This window comes from Podarcis tiliguerta, assembly GCF_965153285.1.
Source record: "Podarcis tiliguerta genome assembly, chromosome: 5".
In the NCBI taxonomy this organism is placed as follows: domain Eukaryota; kingdom Metazoa; phylum Chordata; class Lepidosauria; order Squamata; family Lacertidae; genus Podarcis; species Podarcis tiliguerta.
The window spans coordinates 11,282,670-11,302,666 of record NC_139538.1 but is presented as its reverse complement, the minus strand read 5'-3'; the positions used below and the strand labels follow the sequence as shown (position 1 = coordinate 11,302,666).

At 43.5% G+C, this 19,997-nt stretch overlaps 1 protein-coding gene across 3 annotated transcripts in view; it reads left to right on the top strand.

The window, feature by feature from the left end:
• Nucleotides 1-757: 757 nt before the first annotated feature.
• The window catches only part of KCNMB2 (potassium calcium-activated channel subfamily M regulatory beta subunit 2), a 322,930-nt gene continuing 303,690 nt past the window's right edge, over nucleotides 758-19,997 (top strand). Inside the window, exon 1 of one of the 3 annotated variants that reach the window (XM_083442414.1) lies at nucleotides 758-1,136. In XM_083442414.1, coding sequence (XP_083298540.1) covers nucleotides 1,084-1,136 — 53 coding nt within the window. In that variant the 5' untranslated portion in view covers nucleotides 758-1,083. The remainder of the gene's footprint in view (nucleotides 1,137-19,997) is intronic. The other 2 variants (XM_083442415.1, XM_083442412.1) reach the window with 2 other exon arrangements.

The window sequence follows — 19,997 nt, the reverse complement described above, 5'->3', positions numbered from 1 at the left end:
ACTCAAAAGGAAGCCTTCGCTGTTGGTGGCAGTGATGGCCACCAACTTAGATGACTTTAAAAAGAGAACTTCATGGAGGAGAAAACTACTGTATCAATGACTACCAGCCATGGAGGTTATGCTATGCCTGGCTTCCTTAACCTCGCCCCTCCAGATGTTTTTGGCCCACAACTCCCATGATCCCTAGCTAGCAGGACCAGTGGTCAGGGATGATGGGAATTGTAGCCTCAAAACATCTTGAGGAAGCCTGTGCTGTGCCTCCACAGCTGAACACAGTAGTGCTTTTGAGTACCAGTTGTTGGACACCATAGGAGGGGAGAGAGGTCTTGTGCTTGGGTCCCCCTCTTGTGGGCTTCCCACAATGCACCTGGTTGGCCAATGTGAGAACATGACGCTGGACTGGATGGGCCATGGGCGCGATCCAGCAGTATCTTACTGTGTTATTATATTCTTAACAATCAGATCTCTGTCATACATATTGTCCCTGCCTTACCACTCACTATTTCAACTATCCAGCTGCATTTCCCAGAAATTGTCTCGTGGTAGGTAACTCTTTAAAAATAGAATTCTAATTTTAGAGAGAGACCTTTCTCCTTCACACACCCCACAATAAAGTTAAACCAAAAGCATGGCCCAGAGAACCTTTTCAATCACCACCCCACCCCCTTGTCCGGATATCACCTCACCCTTGCCATCTGTCAATAAAACAAATAGGCTCCGTTTGTTGTCCAATTGGCTCTGCAGACCTTGCCACATCAGAAAGAGTTTTATTCAGGGTTGGCAGGGACAGTGAGGAATGGCTGGCAAGCGAGAGGAAAACGCCGTTTCAAAAGAGCCCCTTGCATCACACATGCTGAGTTGCAGTTCCAGAGGAATTACTGCTTCACGACTGGAAAAAGTTAACAACCAGCGAGAGGATAGTCTTTCTCCGTCTGTTGCTATGAGTGCTGGTCTATAGGGGTGTAGCTTTCCTCTTGGGTTTCTTTGTTTGTTTTGCATATTGCTTTCCTCTTCCTTCTGGCAGAAGGGACTTTTTTTATTATTATGGTCAGGTGAGGTGCGAAAGCTAGTGCAAAAGCCAGCATGGAGCACCCGAAGGAAACCAAGCTTGCCTTGAGCCAGAAAGAAAAATGGGGGTAAGTGGAACAATAAAATTAAGCTGCTTGGAGGTTGCCGGGCATTTAGTGGCAATAAAATAATAGGAAACTCAGGGCGCGGCGGAGCCCAAGCTAAGTTTCTAAGCTAAGTTCCAGCTGGTTGCAATGGGAGAGTCAAGTCCAGACTTTTTGAGGGGTACGCTCCGTGTTAGTTGCTTGCAGCAAAAATGACAAAGAGTCTTGTGGCACCTGAAATGTGTGATGGAGTAAGCTATGGTGGGCTTCTTTAGATGCATGAAGTGTTATTCTTCGTTATCGGGGTGTGTGTGTACACACAAGCTTTATAGGGTAAACAGTCAGGCCAGAGGGAAATTAAATGCAGAGGAGTGTGGACAAATTACATATTCAGCAGTGGTTCCTCCCAAAGCAGTGCTCAGTGACACAGACAACCTGGCATTGGTAAGCCAATGGGCACAGATAATGGGCTAACCACCCTTTGTCTTTTAGGTTCCAGACTTACATTTCTCCCATTGAAATCAATGGGACTCAAGGAGGGCTTACATGGAGCAGAGTGGTCAGCCCTTGTGATAAACAAACCATATTCACGGGTGCAATTATAGGAGGTGAAGGAGAAGTGTCTCCTATGTGTTTTAGAAGGGGGGGGGGATATGGTTACTGTCAAATCCCCCCACCCATTGTTTCTCTGGTCTGTACTTGTGGTAAATGGCATAAACATTGAAAATAAGACTTGCTGGCTGCAGTTATGAGCTCTTTAGCTTTATAACGACCATCGATATTGTTGGTGGCTGCACCCAGTTAATGAGAGGAAAACATAGACTTGCGCTTGCTGAACAGTAAATATACTCATTAGCAAAATTCCAGTTTTTGAATGATTTTGGTGCTTGTGGAAATGCCCTGCTTTCGTTTTTTCTTTTCTTTTTTGCGGGAGAAGGGGTTAAAATGGTCACGAAAGGTGAGAGCCATGCTTCTGTGGGCTCTGGAGATTGTGGGTCAATGTCCTCTCCCCCAATCCCAGCTATGATTATTTTATGGGCAAAATGTACTACAAGAATTGCATCAAAGGCTGAGTGAGCAATGAAATCCTGATGAAAGGATCCTCTGAGGTCTCTGACTGTGGTTTGTTATTGAGGGCCTCCTTGGATGAACACAGGGTACAGAAGAACTTTGTGGTCGAATTGTCGCCTTTCTTGGGTGGTATTCCTGCTCCCGTCCCTACCCTTTGCTTTTTTGCACAGCGCTTCATCAAAAGATGTTTGCCCGGTGTTATTATCTCCTTGAGTTTGGCATATATTCGGGAACCTTATGTGCTCAGCTGCGCTGCATCGCATTATGAAGAGGGCAATTTTGAGGATGTTTGATGAATCCCTGTGGCTAATAAAATAAGCACCCACTTGGCTGGGAATATCAATTTGCAGCCATAATGGTAGCACAAAGTGAACAGCTTTAAGTGATCCTGTTTTTATAATCCTATAATCTCGATGCACTTTGATATGCATGCAGGAAGTGTTTGCAGCTGGACTGGACTGTGTGATAAAAAGAAGAGCGAGGCAGGGGAGCAAATATCATTAAGCTAAACATAAACTTTCAGCTACAAAATGCATCTTTTTTTTCACAGGAGTTAGAAGGTTTGTGGAACTGTAATTCTTTCTAAAGTCAGCCCTGCTGGTTTGCCATTGCTTCATCTGAATGCTTCATATATAGAGATATTTTGCATTTATAACTACAGCTTTGCTGAAAATTATCCAGTTTTGAGGCAGATATTAATAATTTCAATGAGGTAGACAATTCTCTTGAAAATCTCAAAGATTATGTGAATTTTCACCACAGGTAGATCGATAGTTTGGGACCATTGTTTTCAATGACTGCTGCTACTTCTGTTTAATCTCATGATCTGACCCATACACCCCACCAGTTTCTGCATTTTGCTCCTTCCTGGATCAAGCAAATGGATGCTTCCAGCCAATCAGAAAATGGGACAATGCTGCAATGATGACACAATGCAGTCTAGGTAGTTAGATTTGGCTACGTGACTGCATCATGGAGAAAGCAAGTTAGAGAAATTGAGAGAGAGGGCCATATAGATTTAAACACAAATGTTTTCAGAAGGAGTGCCGGTGGGGGGATATCAAAGGGGGGTTGTGGTTGCACTGGCAAAAATATTTTTCAAAAAAACATTGTTAAGTAGGTTTAAACTTTGCTTCTGGTGACATATGAGCATGCAGAAATGAAATGATGTGGTTGGCTTATATATGTATTGGAGAAGAATGTCTCATTTGGCAAAAAGGAGCTGTCAAATCAGTTGGTTTGTTTGTAGCTTGAAATTCTTCTGAGGCAGTCTTGGTTTCATAAATTACATTTCATATGATTTACTACATCATTCCGGTCAAATCTACTGCTGTCCATAGTCCAATTTGGTGGCAGTCAAAATGGGTTTCTATTTATCATTTCCGGAACTTTTTTTCTGCATCTCCGGTGCTTTGTTTTTCTTATTGATGACCACAATAGCCTTGTGAAGTAGGCTTCACTGAGATATATCAGCTTGTCTAAGTTCTAAGAGCTGTAATTTCATGGGTGACCGCTCAGTTGGCAACCCTACAGACTAGAGTCAGCCACGCGTGCATTGTGGGGGAGGGGAGAGAAGAAGGCGCAGATATGCATAACATTTGCATATGACCGTTCACATGGACAGATGCAAACTTAGAATTACCATAGCTGAAATAGAAATGCAATGCATCTCATCATAGTGGGGGAGACTGTGTGAGTTGGTGACCTGCCTGCCTGCTCTGTGAGCCATCCCAGTACTAACAGTGAGTGGGCAGCTTCAATGCCCAACTATTCTCCTTTCTTAAGAGTTCTTTATCGTTAGACCAGGCTTGAATCAGACTGCCCTGCAAGTAGTGTGACGATTGGAGTCTTCTTCTTCTTCTTCTTCTTCTTCTTCTCCTCCTCCTCCTCCTCCTCCTCCTCTTCTTCTTTGGCAATCACTCGTAGCCTAGTAAGATTGTGTTATATAAACACAGTCTTAACAATGAGTCCGTAAGTGACTGTGGAGGCCAATTCTGGATCCACATGTCCTTCCACAGTGGGGACATGGGTGGGAGTTGATCGCAGTGTGGATTTGCCAAGCGTGCCTTCCTCTTAGCACGTTTCTCCCTTGCGTCCTGAGTTTGAGCGTCTTCAAAGCCCATGACACCTTTGGTAAAATCTGTTCTCCAACTGGAGCGCTTGCAGGCAAGTGTTTCCCAATTGTCGGTGTTTATACTACAATTTTTAAAATTTGCCTTAATGCAATCTTTAAACCTCTTTTGTTGACCACCAGCGTTACACTTTCCATTTTTAAGTTTGGAATAGAGTAGTTGCTTTGGAAGATGATCATCAGGCATCTGCACAACATGACCAGTCCAACAAAGTTGATGTTGAAGAACCATTGCTTCGAAACTGGTGATCTTTGCTTCTTCCAGTACACTGGTATTAGTTCGTCTGTCTTCCCAAGTGATGTGTAAAAAATGTTGGAGATACTGTTGGTGGATTTTTTCAAGGAGTTGGAGATGTATCAAACTAGGAACAGGTAAACCTATATTCCAGTACTGTAACTTCTGCTTTTGCGGTGGAATTTCTTCTCTCTCTTGTCCTCCCATGTGCTAATAATAATAATAATAATAATAATAATATTTATACCCCACCCAGTTTACTGGGTTTCCCCAGCCACTCTGGGTGGCTTCCAGCAAAATATAAAAAACATAATAAAACGTCAAACATTAAAAACTTCCTGATACAAGGCTGTATTGGGAATTTATACAATTAAGCCTCTTTCCCCCCATGAATTTTTGTATTTTAAGCTTGTATTTGTGAACTAATACATATATAGCCAGAGACTTGCGTGCATAAAATATTTATGTTCTGCTATTTTGGGGGTGTTCTTGGATTCTGCACCAAAGGGGACTCCATCCCCTTTTAAACATCTTCAGAGAGGCAGGGGTGAATAAAGAATATGTTAGTACTAAAATATCTGGAATTCTTACCCATGCAGAAACGCCTTCTGCGGGCGGAATTGCTCAGTAGATTAGGGACAGGTTTGAGAGAGGAGGAAATAGAGATGGATTTTGATTGCACAAGTAAAAGTCTAATGCAAGGACTGCTTTGGGACTTCCTCCTTTTCTGCTGAGGATCATTTGAATGAACTTGAATTGAAGTGAGAACTAAATGCAAACCAAACTGATTAGTTTTCTAAAGGGATAAATGTGAACTGGAATTAGTTCCTTTTGAACATGTTGAACTAGAATGAGTTCCTTTTTAAGGTGAATGTTCCAAACATCCATCTATCTATCATCTATCTATCCATCATCTATCATCTATATCATCTATCATTCTATCTAAATACAGAATATTCGAACACATCTCTAAGTACAGAATATTCGAACACATGTCTCCCCCCTGGAAACCTAAAATGGTATGATCCAGGAATTACGTCGCTACTCTGACCCTGTTGAACACATAAAATGGCCCAAGTCCTGCAGTGAAGGAGCTATGTGAATATTACGCAGAGGTTTACCAAAAATATTTACACCCATTCTAGATTCCATCTGTGAAGATGACCTTTCGAAACCAAGTTAATAACCACCTGACAAAGAGAAGGCATTTTTGAGGCTCAGCAGGAAATAAAAAGAGAACAGACATCAAAGCAGTCAGCTGGAAACAAAGAGAATTAAAACACAGGATGGACGTGCGACGGGTTCGGGGAGGGGAGTGAAAAATCATGAGGAGAAAAACACTTAAAAAAATATATATTCATCAGCGTACACCCCAGGAAGAGATTTATCCAATCGCCATGAAAAAATAACTAGTGAGATCACAAGGGTAAGAGGAAAATAAGATAAGTAAATAGCATAAATAAGGAAATGATAAACCGGGTATGGAGAATTGCATTTGGAATATTGAAAAGAATTTTCTGATGTGCAGACTTTGAGTGGCGGGACGGACATGACACAGCGCTACCCCTTTGTATGCCCTGAAGCATAATCATGTGCTATCCATGGAGCAATTTATTTATTTTTAAATGGAGGGATTTGATACAGTTCACAAGCAGGCCTTATGAAGAACGGTTGAAGGAGCTGGGTATGTTTAGCCTGGAAAAGAGGAGACTGAGAGGGGGACCTCAACCCCTAGAAGTTGGCTCCTATGCTTTGAACATGGTGGATTTTCTTTCCTTGGAGGTTTTAAAGCAGAGGTCAAAAGTCACACTTCTCTGAATTTTGCCATGCAGTTCACCAGCAGAGTAATGTATACAAACATGCACATGTGAGTGAAAGTAACCTAGAAAAACGTAATTGCATTAGGGAAAAGTGGTTGGCAAAATGTATCTGTTAGGCAATATGAATACAGTGGTGCCTCGCAAGACAAAATTAATTCGTTCCGCAAGTTTTTTCGTAGAGCGAGTTTTTTCGTCTTGCGAAGCACCACGGCGGGGAGGGGTGGGGAGAAGCAGGGCAGCTGCCGCAGCCAGTCCTTGGACTCACCCGCGCCTTGTGGACACCGCGTGACGCGGCTGTTGGAGGGTGGTGGGGCTCAGGAGCGTGACTCCAGCTGCAACGCTGGCTGCTGGCGGCAACAGCTCCTGAGGGGAGTGTGTGAGGGCGGTGGGCAGCGGCGCGAGGCAGCTGGAAGGTCAGAAGGGTGGCCAGAAGGTGGGAGGGAGCCGGAGGAGCCGTCAGCAGGAAGGTGGGAGGGAGCCGGAGGAGCGGGGAAGCGAGCGTGCGTGCGTGCAGTGACCGTTGCCATGACACAAGAGGCAGGGCTGTTTCGTCTAGCGAAGCAAGCCCTTAGAAAAATCCGTCTTGCGAAGCACCTCAGAAAACGAAAAACCCTTTTGTCTAGCGGGTTTTTCGTCTTCCGAGGCATTCGTCTTGCGGGGTACCACTGTATACAAAACATATATATAAAGCCAGGCTCTACCCATCTTCCTGTTCCACCCTTCAGTTCCTTCCCTTTGGGATCCATTCTGCTAAGTCATCTTTGAGGAAGCAGGGTGGAGGGCTTCCATTGCAAGAGTGGGAACGATATTTCCCAAGGCACTCTGTGCAATTTGATAAGATGCACGCCTGGGACACCATCAGCACAGATTACAAACCAGTAAAGAAGGAACAGAGAAGGTTTTGCTTCTCTGTTCTTTCAAAGAAAGCTTGCAAATACTGAACTTGCTTCTTTCTGAGATGAAAAGCTTGTCCAGAATATTAGCAAACTCCTCTCGTCATTTTGACTGCAAATGTTCCACAGCTTCATGAAAACGATTTTTATTTACTGTATTTTTTGCTCTATAAGACTCACTTTTTCCCTCCTAAAAAGTAAGGGGAAATGTATGTGCGTCTTATGGAGCAAATGCAGGCTGCGCAGCTATCCCAGAAGCCAGAACAGCAAGAGGGATTGCTGCTTTCACTGCGCAGCAATCCCGCTTGCTGTTCTGGCTTCTGAGATTCAGAATAGTTTTTTTCTTGTTTTCCTCCTCCAAAAACAAGGTGCGGCTTGTGGTCTGGTGCATCTTATAGAGCGAAAAATACGGTAATTCTCCAGTTTTATTTTAAAACAAAGAAATTCCATTTCTTTCCCAGCTTTCTCATGGTCCTTCTGCTTACATGACTCAGGGCTTTTCACATCACCCTGGTTGCACAAGAAGTTCCACCACAGTGGTTTTCTCGCCTCCATCTGATTTTGTACGGCGTTGAAATGGATCTTGAATCAGGACCGCCAGCAGCCAGTCTTTGGCGCTTTACCTCCCGTGGTAACTCAGAAAGCAAACTAGCACTTACAGGTTAAGAGCATGAAAGAAGACATTGTACATCCTGTCAGGTGACTCCACAAGACAGTTGAGGCGCACCAGGCAAAGAGTCTGAAGGTTCATTTTTTCATATGTGGTGGAGGTGTAAAAAAGCAACAGGCTTTTGGGAAATGATACATAATGAATTGAAAAAGATGTTTAAAATAGTCATCCCCCAAAGCCAGAAGCATTTCTTCTGGCAAGAATAGGGGCAGAAGTCAAAAAACAACAACCACACCTTGGTTAAATTGTTTATGTATGCCACAACTGCAGAAAGAATTCTGTATGCACCGAAATGTAAAGAAGTTCCAACAAAAGAGGAGTGGACTTTAAAACTATTGGACTATATGGAGATGGCAAAATTGATGGCAAAAATAAGAAACCCAAAAGACGAAAAGTTTGTGGAAGAATGAAGATCCTTTTCGGACTATGTGAGAAAATATTATAGTCAATGAAATCACAGGCAGGACTGGAAATAAAAGCAAAGGAATGATAAAGGAATGAAATGTAGGATATATGTTATAGAAATAAGTATTACCTTTAAGGCGTAGATAAAGGATTTGCACAGAAATATAGAATCACACAATCATAGAGCTGTAGAGTTGGACACACACACACAAATGACATACCAGGCCGTTAAGGTCAATTCAGCTCATGAGTCTTAGCAACTCATTCCTATTCAGTGGTACCTCTGGTTACAAACTTAATTCGTTCTGGAGGTCCATTCTTAACCTGAAGCTGTTCTTAACCTGTGGTACCACTTTAGCTAATGGGGTCTCCTGCTGCCACCACGCCGCCGGTGCACGATTTCTGTTCTCATCCTGAGGTAAAGTTCTTAACCCAAGGCACTACTTCCGGGTTAGCAGAGTCTGTAACCTGAAGGGTTTGTAACTCGAGGTGTTTGTAACCCAAGGTACCACTATAAATGGCAATGTAAACTGCCTTTCATTGTATTTGACCTATCATCTTCCACCTTTCTGGTCCCTCTGATTGTGGATCCTGAACCTCAGCCTTCTGCAACTGGCCATTCACCCTAGCTGCTTGTGACAGAAACCAATGGCATGGCTTAGTATGAGGGCACTTCCTGTGTTCCTGCAAAATGGCCTGTAGTTCACACGCTACGTCTACCCATATATGCTAACGTTGCTTTGATTGGCTTGCAGATCGAAGGAATTACAGGACTTAACAGTTTCAGAGAAGAGGATTACTGTAATATGTTTATCTCTGGTTTGCAATTGCTGAAAGCTGATTATGTCCATATCCAATAGGTGGCAGCATTAGATACAGATCGAGGCCTACGGAGCTGATGCAGAAAGCCCGCTGTAAACATAAAACGTCTGGCAATCTCGGAGTGTTCGGAATTTACCAGGCACTCAGAAGAAAGCTAAAGCGAAAAAGCTTTTTTCCCTCCAAACGGCACTTTGGGTCTTAGAAAAACAACATCAACTGAGAAGCGCTTGGAGAGGGGGTGGAGAGAGAGAGAGAGAGAGAGAGAGAGAGAGAGAGAGAGAGAGAGAGAGCTGAGGAGGGAATGCTTGAGGCATAAAAAGGCCTGAGCAGACTGGCAAAAGGAAATGGGGGAAATAATTATTTGTTCACCTGCCGAAAAATGGAGCCAGTGAATTGAATGAGCAAGAGAGTTAAAATGTCAACAGTGAGCTCTTGCTTCATGCAGAGTTAGCTTGTGGAGCACTAGTTTACCATGTGAAGCTTGGGGGTTTTTGTTTTCAATTAAGACTTTGGCATCAGCAAGCGAATATCAGGGATTATCAGGTAGGCATCCATCCCAGGGCCTTGGGGCTGTCTATCAGTAAGGTATAAGGTAATTCTGGCATCTCCTGGCCAGAGAGAGCTCCTATGTTGGTCCTACTTTGTGCCTATTGGGAATGCCTTAATAAATGTTTATTAGTTTGAGTTGCTTTCAGTTTTCAGTACCATGGACCAGAGCAGTAGTGGATGGCATGGTGGAGAGCCATAACTCACCTGGCTTCCAATCTTCCATATTGATTGGAAGATAGAGAGGACAGAGGCAACAAGCAGGTTGGTGCGGTGCAAAGACAGTGGTGGAGCCAGTTTGGCATTCCTGGCACTACATTTGCACCCCACTGGCCATCTTGATGCCTCACCATTCTTCCTCTTACCTCCCAATATGCAGCAATGATTCAACCAACTGGAGTTCAAGTGAGTGGCAGCATCTCACCAGGCCATCCACTACTGAACCTGGTCATTCTTTTGGGCCATCTCTCCACGCTGGGACAGACCAAGATGGTGGCATTGGGAGATTCTGTTCCACTCATAGCCAACTATGAGATGCCTCTATCTTGTCTATCTTGTCCTCCATGATTATGGATATCTGCATGAAACAACTGGGAGATTAGGTAGCACACACAGGAGCCCTCACTTGTATTCCCCAAGAGGGGCTGGCATTTTGATGGAAGTATCAGAAACAGTGAAGTTTAGTAACTTTTCAGTTCTGTGAATTTTTCTTTCTTTCTTGGCAATAAGCATGATGTCTCTTAAATCTGGACCTGAATTTAAATACCACACAAGATACCTAGGAGAACTTTTGTTTATTTTCTTTAAAATCCCTTTACTGATTCCTAAGAACTTCAACTTTTTTAGCGTGCTTAAAGATCAGAAAATATCATTCGTGTTTTTTTAAGCAAAGGAAATACTTCAACTAAAAAAAATATTATCTTTATATCCAACTTTTCCTTTGTGGAGTTCAGGGTGGTCAATATGCTTCTCTGTGGCCACATGCACATCATGTATTTAAAATATTATGATGCCATTATGATGTAATGGTTTTCCCCAAAGAATTCTGGGAGCTGTAGTTTGTTAAGGGTGCTAGAGGTTGCCAGGAGATCCCTATTGCCCTCACAGAGGTAAGATTCCCAGAGTTCCCTTTGAAGAGGGATTGATTTCTAAACCACTCTGGAAATTGTAGGTCTGTGAGGCAGACCTACAATTAGGGTCCTCTCAGCACTCTTAGCAAACTACAGCTCCCAGAATTCTTTGGGTGAAGCCATGACTGTTTAAAATGGCATCATAGTGCTTTAAATGTATGGTATGAATGTGACTGAAGTCAGCCTGTGAGCTTCATAACTGAGCGGAGCTTCAAATTTGTTTCTCTTGACTCAATCTCACACTGTTACCATTTCACCACACTGACTCTCAAGATGAAAAATAAAAATCGCATTGTTAAAACCAAGTACCAATACAGTGTAATAAGAAGCAATTGTGTAAGCTCTCTTTTGCAGAAGAAATGATCTAGCTTTGGTTGGTGATAAATTCTCATAAGCCTTGTAACAGCCACAATCTCTTCCTGAATTTTTTTTTTTCATTCCCTGCCAGAGATTGGTGTCAATGCTTTCAAACATGACTGAGGTTAATACATTTATTAACCCATCTCCAGCAGTGATTTCCTGCCTTTCCCAGCCCACTTATTTTCCTGAGTCCCAGGTCCTTTCTTTTTTTTTAAAAGGGGGGCTTCTAAATCTCTAAAATCCAGCATTACAATTGCAGAGTAAAAATACAAAATAAAATGGAAAGTCTCCCATTCCTGACCCTTACATATTGCTTTGCCATCAGCTATGTCTGGCCAATATGCCCCTGTGAATTGCGCCAGACTAGAATACGAAAAAAATAACAACCAGATGAGACACTTTATTACAGTCAGGTCCAGCTTGGCAGAGAATCAGTAGGAGTGCAAATAACTAAGTATCTACTCCAATTCATACCGCTTCAAACAGTCCATGGCTAAGGCCAGGTCAGCAAGACAGGTCAGTTTCAGTGTAACCAGGGATGAGGAGGCACATCCATACCCAACCTGGACCATCTCTGAGCAAAGAAGCCTGAGGAGGAAGGGACTCTAGAGGGGACTGTAGGGTTATAAGATAAGCCACTTGCACTCCTTTAATTAGGAGCTCGTCTGATGATATTTATTCACCGTTAGTAATTCCCCAGAGGCAGGTAGACAAAGGCACATTACTACTGAAAAGGGAACCTGCTCAACTAGATACCATGGCTGTCAATTAAAACAAATAAAGGACTGGAAGATGCATGACCACAGACCAGGTTTCTATCATTCAGGTTTTCACCTATTTCTTCCTTCAAGGGCTTTGCATCCCTAGCATCACACCTTTACCTATGGGCCCTTCTAATAATGATGATGATGATGATGATGATGATGATGATGATTTTATTTATACCCCGCCCTCCCCAGCCAAAACCGGGCTCAGAGCGGCTAACAACAATTATATAACACATCAAGATAAAATTAAGCAATCAATTGAAATACATCCTAGAATCAAATCAGAATCAGAGTAAAATCTAATCAGATGGCAACCCGCAGATTAGGGTTGGGGACCTTAAATGCTCACCAATACCAATGGACCACATCCTAAGCTCAACCAATAGCCACATACCACTGTTTTTCTTAACTTTCAAGAGTTGGCAACCCTGTGACCTCACTAGGTCCTACCTTATAACACTATCAAGCTCTTCCTCTTTGAGTCTCAAGGTTTAGGATGCTGGAGACTAGAGATGGGGCAGGAATTTGACTCCATCAGCATTTAGATCTGCCTCCAGTTCATCTTCAGCCTATCTCCCCCTCTGGCAAAACGGCCAGTTTTTATTATTTGCATCTTCTTTGCACTTCTTGGGGGTTATGTGATGACTGTGCAATGGAAGGGGGAGAGATAAATTCATTTCAATTCACATTTAAAGGAGAACCTATCTAATGATGACTTTCCAAAACAGTTTCAGAACCAAAGCACAGCCATCCTTCGAAATTCTCTGAATTTTGCGTCACTGTTCTCCAGGGACAATTTGAGCACATGCAGAATTCTATTAATGCATTAAACATATAGTCGTCTCCGGACTTATATTGGGAAACAGGGCATGCTTCCATGTTTAGGACTGTGCTTTTAGTAATACACAGAGTAGACCCTTCAAAATCAATGGACTTAAGCCAAGTCGATTGATTTCAATGGGTCTACTGTGAGTATGGCTTGCTTTGGATACACCCCATATCCCTGTGATGCAGGGAATGGCTGCTATTCATTTTTCTCCCTGCTAACCCGCCTGCAGTCTCAGGATGTTTATTGTTCAACCTTGTTTTTAAATTTGCTTGGTCGCCGCAGGCAACTAGGAATTCCTCAGAGGTGAGTTCACATAACTCCACGCAGGAAGTGGGCAGCATGGCAGACCAGGAACCGGTTACTCCATTCTCCCTGTGCCACCCACTTGGTTTCCATGCTAGCCACTGGGCAAGGAAAGCCTCTTGCTAGAAAATAATCATGGAACTGTTTTAGACTGGCATGCAAATGGACTGAACAGTTCATATTGAACACTGGGCAATCATATACTAATTAAAGACAACAGGCATATTACGTGGTTGAGCAAAATATTCCTCACAATCTCAGCTTTCCACTAGCTTTGCAGTCTTCTTAGGTCTTGCAAGAATAATAGTTATTTATTAAATTTATATACATCTGAAGATCAAAGGGTGGCTTACAGTATGAACATTATACTGGATAGTACAGTATATGTAGGGATGCAGGTGGCGCTGTGGTCTAAACCACAGAGCCTAGGGCTTGCCGATCAGAAGGTTGGCAGTTCGAATCCCCGCGATGGAGTGAGCTCCCGTTGCTCGGTCCCTGCTCCTGCCAACCTAGCAGTTCGAAAGCACATCAAAGTGCAAGTAGATAAATAGGTATCGCTCCGGTGGGAAGGTAAACGGCATTTCCGTGCGCTGCTCTGGTTTGCCAGAAGCAGCTTAGTCATGCTGGCCACATGACCTGGAAGCTGTACACCAGCTCCCTTGGCCAATAAAGCGAGATGAGCGACGCAACCTCAGAGTCATTCGTGACTGGAGGTCCCTTTACCTTTACAGTATATATTACAACCACATGATTGAAAAAGCAGCCTTGTAAATAAGTTCACAAAGAAAACTCGTGTGAAGACATTTTTACTAGCCTGGTAAGAGGTTTGCAGCTGCACACAGAGGAGGAAGAAGCCTCATAGAAGACTAGTGGGGGGGGAGCCTCCCATCAGGTCTTGCTTCAGAGATTTGAGGCTTTCTGTGTCCTCCCATTGACTGACATGGGAAAATAAGCAGCTTTCACTTTTTGGCAGAACTGGAAGAAATGAGCCAGCATAGTAGCCGTTGCTGAGTGGATTGAGCCTGTCGAATTTCAGACAGATGAGGTTTCTGTGTGAGGTGATGTCTTCAGCATTTGAGGGGGGGCTTTAAAGACGATGCCTATAACTTTTTTTATTTCTTGGCAGAATTAGATTAAATTTGCAGGCATAGCTGCCCCATCTCAATGGATGAAGCTGGCCAAATTTCAGACAGAGAGGTGCAAATATCCCCCCCCCCCATGGGAGCCTAACATTTTGGGGGCAAAGCATATCCTCCAACATTTCCCCATTGAAACTAGGAATATCCTGTTTAATAATAATAATAATAATAATAATAATAATAATAATAATAATAATTTTATTTATACCCCATCTATCTGGGTTGCCGCAGCCACTCTGGAAACTTCCAACATATATAAAAACACAATAAAACGTTTAAAAAAAACAAAAACAAAAAACCCTTTCCTACACAGGCTTGTAAAGTTACTTATCTCCTTGGCTCAGGGGTCGCATAACTCCATACCCTTCAACATTTCTCCAAAGAAAATAGGGACTCCTAAGGAGAAGCAGGACATTCTGGAATGAAATCAGAAACTGGGACGGCTTCTGTAAATCTGGGACTGTCCCTGGAAAATAGGGACAATTGGAAGGTCTGGCAGAGTGATTTTGTCTCCCTCCCCCGATACACAGGTTTTTGGGGGAGGGTGGCAATTTGTAGGAAAATGTTACATACTGTAGTGGTGCCCTAAGTAAATAGCCTGCAACATTTCAGATGAATGAGTGCATTGGATTTTGTGCAGGAAATAAAGTTTTCACCAAGGCCTAGTAGATGGTCTGTTTCTGGAAATAATCTGACAGGCTCAGTTTTATCTATAGTAGAGCCAGGTATTTTAGACACAGCCCTGGATATGTGGTCTTGAATAACCTAACATGAATTTCCTTATTTCTCTGTGGGCTGAAATTCCCTGAATCTGCACAGGGAAATTGGCAATTTTTGGTTGATGATACTGAGCCATTGGTGAGTTTTAGAGTCATGAGCTAATGCATTTCTCATCTCCATGAGAGAATGAATTTTATAGGGCCTTGGAGGGACTGGTCAGGTAAGGAAGAGAAAAGAGAGGGGAGAGAGTGGACTTAATCATGCAAAAGAGTAGGGCTGAAGGCATATGTAAGATTTTAAATAGGACCAAGTCTAAGGATGGGTGATTCTGTCAATTTTGGTTTATGTTTTCCAGGTTTATGTTCCTTTCTCCACATTTTCCCATAGGTTTAAAATAAAAAAGGCCTTGTGAAAATTCATCAACAATTTAGTGTGAATTTATCCTAATTCATGCCATTTGGCCTAATATACTCATTTTTGCAAGCCAGTTCTCCCTAATGCACAGGCTTTCTGTATGTTTGTTCACTAATGGTGTGAAAGAGTCAGGTTTCTGAGCTTAATTAGGTAGGTGGGCTGGCCAGATAATTCCCACCACTCTGCTAAAGGCTCCTAACATGGGTAGAAGCACTGCCTCTCCGAAATCTTAGCATAAGATGTTAGCAGGCTGGGGCTCCTCAAAGCTGAAGTATCTGGGTGGGTATTTAGTGTTGTCTGAAAGAAGCAAGCCTCACCTCCCTGTTTTTTGCCTCTGTATTGGCTGCTACCATCAAAGGAGGAGGGATGTGCTGGTTTAGAAGAGCCTCTTCTCCACAGGGACTCTTGAATCCTGGGACGTGTGGCAAGCAGCCATAGAACTGTATCCTTGTCACTTTGATGATCACACAGGAAAGGCCCTCAGGACAATGATGGGATTGATGATACCAATTTGAAGTCCCAAACGTGCCATTTCACAGCAAAGCTTGCTCTGGTGGCATATTCCTGCCTTCGGTTTCCACCTTGCTCTCAAAAGATTGACTGTTCGTTTATATCCCCTAAGGAAGCAGCTGGCAGGATGGATGGACTATCCAACTTTCAAGAGCCACACACCTTGTTAAAAAGGAAAAAGGAAAAAAATGAGTACTACTCAATAATTCCCTCAAATTTATGTCCCTCAGAAGTGTCATTACAGTAATCTCCCCAAACATTAGTTCAGCAAACAGCTTTTCATTTATAGCTGCATCACTGCAGTAATCCACATTGTGTGGTTCTTTTTATTTCTCTGGTGATGTTCAAACAGTAATTTGTGAGTGGAGAAAGTAATTTACTATCTTTGCCCATTTCTTTGGTCCTTGGGTAAGGCTGATGATGCAAGAGAGTTTTTATTTATATTAAAATATTTTCCAGACCGCCCCTCATAGGGAGAACGATCCCAGATTTAGGGTGCAAATAAAATAGAATTAAAACCAGAATAACAAAAGCAAATAAAAAACTAGGAGCAGATAAAGGGAGGCAAAGCAATATGGGCAAGAGCAATACCACAACTAGTCAAAACAGCAGCATTCTGTTAAGGCCGGCTCAAATAAATGGGTCTTTTTGCCAGCACCAAAACTTCATTAGGGTTAGCGCCAGCCATATCTCATAGTGTAGGATGGGTGCATCTGGTTAATTAGAGAAAGGCTATTTACCCTTGACTATTTATTCATGAAGTATGGCACGCAGGATCTTAATAATTCTACAATTAAATCATTCTAATTACAACAAAGTTAAAACGAAAGCCCTGCACTCAGGACCTGCAGCTGGAAATAATCTGGGCATGGAAACTGCTTGGCTTATGTTCTGAAGTCAGCACAATGTTCAGAAGTCACCCACCATGCCCCAGTCACTGCAGTAGCTCTGGGGGAAACTTCATTTTCCAGAAACCCACAAGTACCCTATTGTAAGACATTACCAGCATACTGGAGAGAGAAGGGAAAGACCAGATCTTTCTGCCTCCCTCTTCCTGCTGCTAGGGCACTGGCATTATTGCCCCAATAAAAATATCTTGTTTAGAGGGAGAAGGAAAGAAGGTTGGGGTGGGGATTGAGGGCCAGGTTGATAAACTAAGAATTATTCTCTGCTTCAGATTTTCTTCTCTGGCTCAGATTTTAAATTTGAGCTGAAGAAGAATTTGGAAACCCTTAATCTCCCTTTCATGTGGCCAGCTTTTGGGTCATGCTGGCCACATGACCCGGAAGCTGTCCTCCTGCTCCCTTGGCCAATAAAGCGAGATGAGCGCCGCAACCCCAGAGTCGGTCAAGACTGGACCTAATGGTCAGGGGTCCCTTTACCTTTACCTAATCTCCCTTTCAGAACTTACTGTTCTAACAACGGATGGAGTGGCACCATCTTCATCAGCTCCAACCCCAACTTTCACTTGTTGAGTCAGCTCTAGTTTCTTCAAGTGGGTGCAGCCAACTGGTTTTCACATTGCCTCTGAAAATGCAGTTTGCAAAGCCCAACCACATCCAAGATCCATGTTTGGCCTGTGTGAGTCATTTGCATTTAATAGCTATGAACTCTGCAGAGAATAGACCGCTTAGGTCTAGGGGAAGGTCCACGACTGAAAAATGCAAGGTTGCTTCCGAAAGGGAAAAGGAAATTATTTCTTTAGAAATTCTGTGCAACTTGACAAGGAGGTTTATCTTTAAGCTGTCATGCCTGACACGACTGCTGTTGACTGCAGCAGCTCTGTCACCCGGTGAGATGGGGAAAACAAAATCTATGAGCCACTGATCATCCTGCCAAGGGTCTTTAAGAAACAACAACATTGTTAGTCATCTTCCAGCCAGAACAAATAATATGCCTAGTTTTTGCCTGCCATCGGCTGCTGCAGACTTTATTGTGTATCCAAAAGCGGGTGGGAAGCAATCAACTCTGACCCATGCCAAGCGGAGACTGCCAACATTTTGTGGCCCATGGAAGTGGATGCCATCACAGCTGTTGTGCACACAAATATTATTTATGGGATGTCACAGAGAGGAAGAGGGGCCCAGTTAAATAACCCAACATTTTCTGAATCAGTGGGGTATTTTTCGATCATTTCGCCTTCAGTCTGTGTTAGAATCAAAGCCTACAGGGCTGGCCTCCTTTTGCATGGACCCCTTTTAGCTACTGTTTCCCCCCAAAAGCTACAGATGATGGAAGGCTTAGAAGGAAACAGTTGGATTTCATTGAGGGCCTGGAACCTCGGAAGCTGCCTTATACTGAGTTAGACCATTGCTCTGTCACTCTCATTATTGTCTACACTGGTTCTCCAGGGTTGGTTGGTTTATTTTATATCTCACCTTTCTCCCAGTGCAGGGCCCAAAGAAACTCATCCTCAGAGGTGGATTTAGGGCAGTGTGAGTGGTGCAGTCACATTGGGTGCACATCCAAGAAGGGCACCTTCTCAAAGCCTAGTAAGCATTTGTCTGGCTTCAGGAAGGAGCCATGAGGACTTTCACAGGGACCTGGAATCCCTCCTCCTCTTTCCCAAAGCTGGGCAATTGTTTACTGGGCTTTGGGAAGGAGGTCGGAGGGCTCTAGGACCCTGCCAGAGCCTCATGCCTCCTTCGAAATCCTGGCTTAAGCCAGCACCACAAGGGCTGGGGGGAAGAAATGGCCTCACACAGGGCGATATATTACCAAAGTCCTTCCCTTTTCATCCTCACAGAGCTACAATGTCCAGAGTGATTTTACAATCAATCTCTCTTCCCAGGAAACTCTGGGAAATGGAGCTCGGGGTGGGAGTGGGGATAGGGGTTTCCCAACAACTCTGAGCACCCTTAACAAACTACAGTGCCCAGGATCCTTTGGGGGAAGTCATGACTGTTTAAGGTGGCGTGAAACTGCTTTAAATGTATAGTGCATACAGGGCCCAAGTCTTTGCAGCATCGAATGCCTTTGCCCATTCTGGCAGCCAAGAGAATGTCCAGGTATTAAGCAAACTTAATTTCAAAGTACCATGCTTTCCAAAAAGGCCAAGAACAGCAATGCAAAACTCTCCATCTACATACTGTTTCTTGGTGGTGTAGTAGGCAGCATGATCAGCTTCCTAAGTTTTTCCTATTTATCATGTGCTCCATGTTCTTTCCATGTTGGCTCAGTATGCCCATTTTGCTTTACAAATGTTCTGTCTGTGTATACACCACCAATGTTCAACCAATGCCTGCACTTCTCTTTAACCTAAGCCTAACTCTTCCAATTGATTCATTAAAACGTGCCCCATTCATTCTCACTCCAGAATTTCTGTGATCCTAAACCAAATTATCCATGTTCCCCTGACCCACAACACACAACAGCTATTACCATAGAATCATTGAACTGTAGAGTTGGAAGGGACCCCGAGAGTCGTCTAGTCTAACCGCCTGCAATGCAGGGATCGCAGCTAAAGCATCCATGACAGATAGCCATCCAACCTCTGCTTAAATACCTCAAAGGAAGGAGAGTCCACCGCCTCCCAAGGGAGACCGCTTTCTCCAAATGGATGGCCTACAGATCTTGCCGAACTCCAACTTCCATCAGCACCAGCCAATATGGCCACCAGTCATGGATGATGGGAACTGGAGTCCTATTAACATCTGAAGGGCACCCTGTTGAGGAAGACTGTTTTTAATACGCCCATTCTCTAATCTCAATCTCTGGCCACAGAGGGAACTAAAGTCAAGTCGTTCTTACTTCCAAGCCCAGTATGCTTGCCGTTGCAGTTCCCTTCTGTGGCATGACAGCTATTAAGGAATTGCCTCTATGTCTTGCAAGTGCATTTTTGCTGCTCCTGTATTCTGATTGGAATTGGTTCTGGGAGCCAGCTAATTTAGCACCGGCAGATTTCTACAGCGATAGGAGGCTAATCAGCATCCGCAACTCCAATCGCATTGGAAACCATATCTCATACTCCCTTGATGGCCCCGCTAACATTGGCTCTCTCTTTGCCTCTTTTTTTCCTAATATATGATGCTTAGATAATGCTGAGAAGGCTGGGCACTCAAGTGGACTAATACATGGCTGAAAGCCAGCAGCCTCCAAAGCATCTTCTCTCAGTTATCTG